The 7,158-nt window shown below is 37.9% G+C and overlaps 1 protein-coding gene across 1 annotated transcript in view; it reads right to left on the reverse strand.

Moving 5' to 3' along the window:
* Nucleotides 1-7,158, reverse strand: part of HGF (hepatocyte growth factor) — a 94,605-nt gene that overhangs the window by 41,939 nt on the left and 45,508 nt on the right. The window contains exon 4 of the mRNA XM_035901090.1: nucleotides 2,716-2,879. Coding sequence (XP_035756983.1) covers nucleotides 2,716-2,879 — 164 coding nt within the window. The remainder of the gene's footprint in view (nucleotides 1-2,715; nucleotides 2,880-7,158) is intronic.

Here is a 7,158-nt window from a genome sequence, read left to right on the forward strand (position 1 = left end):
TACCAGCAGGTTAATAAAGCTGATAAGGAAGGCGGAAAATGATGCACAGAGAGTTATGAAGTCAAGAAGACAAGGTAAGTGAATATAAGGGGTACTTTGATGGGGGATTTTAGGAATATTGTTATGAAGAAGAAACAAGTTTAAATAAGGATCTTGCAGCTCAGTTGGAAATGATCAAGATATGTGCAAACATGATAGCAAGGGAAAAGAGGAAAGGTCCATTCTGAGATGTGACATATATTAGCTCCAACAAAAAGGTGTCAGAGTTAAAACCAGCCTGGATTAAGGATTATCAAATACAATTTACTTGCAAGTGATACAGAAACTTGTCAGAAAAAAATTTGGGGGGATTTTTTTTTTTTTTTGGGGGGGGGGGGGGGTCACCCAGAAAATAAGGAATGGCTGATCCTTTGTAAGTCCATAGTGCCTGGAATCTGCTCCTTTATCACTTTCTTGCAGAAAAAAAACCCCATCCCTCTTTCTGATTGTGTACCGGACAGGGCACAGACCCAGGGGTTGCTGCTCCCAGTGCTATTGTCGCAATTATGTTACAAAGTATTCCTATTTTATTTGCTCTTAGTACTTAAACAGAATTTGCATCCAGAAAATGAAACATCGGTGCTGTGAAAGAAGTGATGAAGAACTACTGCATGGATATGGAGCATCAGAATCAAGCCATGAAGCTGTCAATAAACAAAGGAAAATCCAAGTCTCATATTTCAAGTATTTAAAATGACATTTTGTGTTCCTTCTCTTCTTATTTTAGAATGCTCCCACAGCAACCAGTAAACTAATTGGTTTTAATTTAAGTTGGCAACAAATTTCACATTGTAGTAACATACATATGCTGGGGATCTTAGGAATAAAAGGGAAACATTAGTAATCATTGATTCCTTTAAAATGGAACACATGTCAAATACATGTTTACAGTAGCATCAAAGAACTATGCACACTACAACAGGACTCATCTGGGGCCAGATGGGAAACCACAAGAACGTTCCCAGATACAGAAAATCCCTCTTGCTCTGCTGCATAGTGGTAGCACAGGCAAGACCTAACCACCTACACCTCTGCTGCTAGCTGTCCTTGCTGAAGAAATGTCAGGGAAAATTGCAAATTCAGAACACAATTAGTCAGATTTGCAATTCTTTTTCATCTGCAGTGAAAAATAGTTACATGACTAATTGCAATTCTGCTATCTATGAATAGGATTCTTCCAAGATGTGTTCTCGAAGTCCCTCATGGCTCCTTTATGTTGCTTTATGACTGACTACTGCAGAGAGAATTTGCCCCTTGATGAATCCATCAGACACTGTCCCAATAGAAAAAATTCTTCACAAATGAGGAAGTAATAAAAATTCAGAGAGATTCTAGGTTATTATTCAAGTAAAATAGAATCAACAAATATATTAACCTACTTTTTATTTTCAGAACATAAAACATACCAGCCAGAGCAGCTACAACTAGCTTGAGACAATTTTCCTAAGCAGATGTTGGAATACAGAATTGCTGTTTGCTTGGCGTCATTCTGATTTTTTTTATGCTTTAAACCTAATTTTATAATAATCCTCACTGCTGACCATCAGAACGCAGGGATCTCTTGTTGTATTGAATACAACCTGATCTGCTTGGCAATGATATCAGTGGAAGTTCTGCCAATGGGAAAAGGAGTGGCGTGTACCATGTGAAAAATATTAGTGCCTGGAAAAATTTTCTAACAGAAAGAAGTAAACTCTGTTCATTGTTTACATATATAAATAGTCAAAGTACGAAACAATACAAACTAGATCTTGCAACACTGGAATTAAAGGCTTAAAGAAAGATTAAATTACAGTCAAGGATCTTTTCTGTCAAGGAAGAGCTTTTGTTATCACATTTGGTCTAGCTTCCTTTTGCAGTGATTGTCAAAGCTTTTTTATGTTTCAAGAACAAGCTCACATATAGCCCAGTACTCACCAGTACAGAAGTCATCCATTCTCCTCAAGATTCTCCTGCATTCATATTCTGTCATTTATTGCTAATGGTCTAGACTAAGAGAGGCCAGGGGTATAATTTAGGTCTAAGACATGGGAAAAATAATAGTGATTTGTTCCAAAAAATAGAGAATGTACAAGGCAGACAAGCAATCAACTGCACGATGTGTTTCAAAGAGGCAGCAGATGCTGAAGAATAGCTATCGTATACTTGTGGTGATTGTGCAGCCCAGAAGGTTTGATTCCATTGTATCAGATTTGTAGTACTTGCCAGTGAACTTCAGCAGTGTGTGTATCTGTGTTCCATGTGTAAGGTTCCCATTGATTTCAGTGGGAATAATGTGCAAAGAATGAAGACAGAATATGGTCTGAAGTGGTGCTGAAATACTGCAGCTGTGATGTGTGACAACAACCATTTTATAAGAGACATAAAAATCTCAGAAATGCTCACCGAACACTACAGTCATCCACATCGTAACACGAGTACATTTTTTCACCTATGTTATGGAAAAAGATTACATATTGGACAAGCTAAGAAGACGGAACAATTCAGATAAAGCTTCAGAAAAGACTGACACTCTGGACAGGTAGAACAAGATCATGGAAAACAAAAAAGCACAACCTTTAGGATGTCTTCAGTACAAGCTACCACTGATGACAATTACAGACGGACCTTTGGCCAAAGGGTATTATATACATACTGTTAGGGGGGAAAAAAAGAAAAAAAAGATACATAACTTACTTGCAAGTGAATGAGAGGCCTTTGTTCCTGCTGCATCTCTTGGCACATTGCTCAGTGGTATTTAACAGCTTGGTTTTTACTTCCAGTGTTTTGTTTACTTTAATGAGCATCAACTCTCCTGTTTTTTTGAAGTCATGAAGAGGATTTCTCCTTTTTCCTTTACCCTCTAAGAAAGAAGAAAAAAAAAAAATCCGAAACACCACACTGTAAAGAAGAGTGCTGATATTAAAGATGGCTTTAGATATGAATAAAACTTATTAGGAATTATAGGAACACTGATACTGAAAGCATAGAGAAATTCACAACAACAAGGTTCAAGCAGATACCTGAGAAGAATTTATTATTCTAGATGGTGATCTCCATTCTTAAAACCAGGAATAATAGGAATTGTAGCAAAATTAATTTCAAATAAAGACTTGCATGATGCTAGAAAAGGGCAAGAGGAAAGTTTTTCACCCTTTGTAAAATTTGTTCAGAAACCCCAAAATATGCATGATAATAATAATCTGAGATTTTATAGATATTTCCATGAAAGACTCAAGTGTATAAGATGAACAAAGGTCATTTTGGATGGACAGAGTGTAGTTAATCAGAAGGAAAAGCATATAAATATTACAGAGAATCACTATCTGAATGCGATAAACTGTTCTTAGAACAGCAAACTTTTTATCACAAACTGTGAAAAGAAGTGGAGCCTGGAAGTGACACAAAATAATCACTTGTCCTCCCTCTGCTCCAGTGAAAACTCAGTGTGAGTGTTGCGTCCAGTTTAGGTGTGACTGAATTAGAGTTGTTAGCCTACAGAAAAGAAGACGGGGGAGGCAGAGGCCATAGCATGGAAATAGTCTGTACTGCTGCAAAGATTTCTGCAAAAAGGAACACAGTGATCTGGTTTCCATGTCTCTGTTGAAAGGCCCAGAGGAAAGAGCATAAAACGTAGCAGGGAAGATTGGCTAGAGATGTTTGGCTGAAGCGCAACAGGAAAAGTTTTTGATTGCAAGAAAAACCCACAATTTTCTCAATATGTATGTTGGGTTTTTTTCCATAGAAACCAGTCTGCCAGTGTAGGCTGCCCCATCGTCAGTAGAAGGCAGATGAGTACCTCTGGAGAGTGATTCTCCCTATTCTGACAGATGAGTAACACAGGGAGGACAAATTGCCCTTTGGATCTATTTCTCCTATTTGACTCAGTGATCCCAGATGAACTTTTTGGATTAGATGGCTAATCCAGGTAAGGTTAGGTGAATGAATCCCTCCTTAATTTACAAAGTAGGTAATAGTATTTGTCATAACTTCTTTCCGTATAACTGTTTTCACAGCTATCCTTTTGTTTTTCTCTACAGAATCTGCAACAATGATAGAACACGAATGCTCAGGATCCATTTATTAAATTTTGTCAGAGCCTTTCAAGTGCATAGTGCACTTAGGTCAGTAAATTTTTTGCTTGGTACACTCTGTGCAGAAACTCAGAATAACTCTGTAATTGCAATAGCTGAGGCTCTGAAGGAGTTACTGACAGCTCCACACATTGTAAAGCCAAATAGGGCTGAAGGGTGTTCCCTTTGCAGAACTTCCATCCTGATCATTAAGTGAGCTCACATTTTCACTGGATTCAGCTAAATCACACCTCTCAGTGGTGAGTTATCCCTAAGACACCTAAAAACACTCCCAAGACATTTAAATTAGCTTTCATCAAGCTTCAACCTTTTAAAAAAAGAAAATCAAAGGAGTCGAATATCTCTGCTGCAATGTCCCTATAAAATAATCTTCACCCCATCCTACTCTCCTCCTTTTTGAACTGCTGAAGGTGAACTGTGCTATTCCCCTGCACCTAATAGCTCACAGTTTTAACTCCAACTACAAACATGTTCAGAAAAAATAATTTAGTTACCTCCAAATCCATGTTATTATTATATGAAGAAGCTTTTGATGAAAAGATAAATGTTAATAGTTTTGGTGCTGTGGTAGTGTCCTGGTTTCGGCTGGGATAGAGCTAATTTTCTTCATAGTAGCTAGCATAGTGCTGTGTTTTGGATTTAGTACCAGAAGAATGTTGATAACACACTGATGTTTTCAGCTGTTGCCAAGTAGTGCTCAGACTACTCAAGGACTTTTTAAGCTTCTCCTGCTTGCCCAGGTGCATAACAAGCTGGGAGTACAGCACAGCTAGCACAGCTAACCCAGACTGACCAAAGAGCTATTCCATACCATATAACGTCATGCTTGGGGGGGGGTTAGTTCGGTCGGTCGGTCGTGGGGAGACTGCTCGCGGCTCGGGGACTGCTCGCGGCTCGGGGACTGCTTGCGGCTCGGGACGGGCTGGGCATCGGTCGGTGGGTGGTGAGCAATTGCATTGTGCCTCATTCGTTTTGTATATTCTGTATATTCTGTTATCATTCTCATTATTACTATTATTATTATTTTCTCTTATTAAATTGTCTTTATCTCAGCCCTCGGCTCTAACCTTTTATTTTCTTTCCGATTCTCTCCCCCATCCCACTGAGGGAGGGGGGGGAGTGAGCGAGCGGCTGCGTGGTGCTGAGTTGCCAGCCGGGTTAAACCACGACAGGTAGGGACTCATATCTGCTCTCTTAAGCATTTTCAGCTTTGTTCATTTTGGGTGCATGTGTACTGCACAAATACATTTAGGGAAATGCTGTGAGGACACTCTTGCCTTAAGTATCAGCACCCTGTTACTGGAAGCTGCTCTATTTTTTGCTGTACCTGTGATAGACCCAAGGTGCTGGAAAAAATGATTGAATCTGCTCTTTAAGACAACCCCAGAAAAACAAGTCTTCTATCAAGCTTTTGTGGTAAATTTCTCAATCTATTATCTCACAAGACGTATTTGTTAGTTCTGTGTTGTCTCAGCCAAGACTTTTATCTCAAATGGAGGTAAGAATCTGTACAGAAACATCAAAGTGTATTCTTTCAGTTCCTGATGCTAACATTACCTACTTACTGGTAATTGTCATTATCTTAATTCCTGATGATAAGAGCTTCTTAAACTCAGCAGCTAGCATGCAAGAATATGATTTTAAAAAATCAAGTAATTCTCTTCCGCCTGAAAAACATGGTTCACAGTTGTGCTGTTTTTTCTTCTTCTTTTCCTAGCAGTTGTCCAAAGAGGATTATGGGTTTGATCTTGCATTTAGCAATTCTTAACAGCCTGATTTACTTTAGCTTTCAAACAACAACATTCTATGACTTGCCTATAATCCAAAAGGCAAAGGGCCAAATGCATCTGTGGTGTGACTGTTAGAACCATCAGAATAACACAAAGCATTACTTTTACAACTCGAACAACAAAATAAATAAAAATAATTGGGTTTTTTTACTTCAAATTAGGCGCATTTATTACTAAAATCTTAAATAAAGTAGTGCCTTAGAAATCTTCCAAATTAAACATTATCATGCTATACATCAATATGTTGTAACTAATGTTCCTAATTTGTGATTGCCATTCATTTTGGTTTCCTAAACCTTAATTAATCAGTACTTTTGGTTATTTTGTGTATTTACATTTGTAGTTGAATATCATATTCTAAGAAAGTCTGACATTCCATTAATTTGAAGATAATAGCAGCTGATTCAAGCACAAAAGAATCTAGTCAAATATGAATCATCATTTTTTTCTTCAACAGACACAACCACTAACTAAAAATATTTCTTCGGCTGCCTTAAAAAAATCCTCAAAAAGGTGAGGGTGGTTCTTCTTTCTGTTTCTTAACATGACAGGAACCTTTATTGAACAGAAAAAAGAAGATCTAGGCCAGTGCCCAAGGAAATGGGAAAAAACACATTTGCTCTAGTAGGATGCAGCATTGGACAAGTACTCCATAATCTCATTTGGGATTTCCACAGTGTCCCTGCTCTTCCATTTTCATAAAATGCTTTAAATATTTACTGAAGAAAAAAGGTTCCTCTCAGTAAAAGACATTTACCTGGGCGCTACAACAATTCAAATTTGGGTTCCCTTACTACATTTTTCATTAGTTTTCTGTATAATATTCTCAGATATGAAGCATTAACTGAGACTGTTCAAACTATAGAGCATCTGGGGGAAAAGATTTCCAACAATATCTGTTCTTGGAGTAGTTCCAGTCCACGCCAAATCAATAATCAGAGATAAGGAAAATTATCATTCTGCATCGTTTTAGTGGGAAAACTCACTAGAAGGTTGCAGAGTATCTGTATTCTAGAACCTACTTAACTGCAATTTTAGTTATATTTATACAAAGTAGAACCAGTAAAACAGCAAGTACTGAAATTAATAGACATCATAATAGTCAATATCATCAAAATTAGACACTTTCATAGAATGTTTTGGGTTGGAAGGGATCCCTAGAGGTCATCTAGTCCAACCCCCCTGCAGTGAGCAGAGACATCTTTAACCAGATCAGGTTGCTCAGAGCCCCATCCAACCTGGTCTTGAATGTTCCC

The sequence above is a fragment of the Egretta garzetta genome, unplaced genomic scaffold, assembly GCF_000687185.1.
Source record: "Egretta garzetta isolate BGI_Z169 unplaced genomic scaffold, ASM68718v1 scaffold148, whole genome shotgun sequence".
Taxonomy (NCBI): domain Eukaryota; kingdom Metazoa; phylum Chordata; class Aves; order Pelecaniformes; family Ardeidae; genus Egretta; species Egretta garzetta.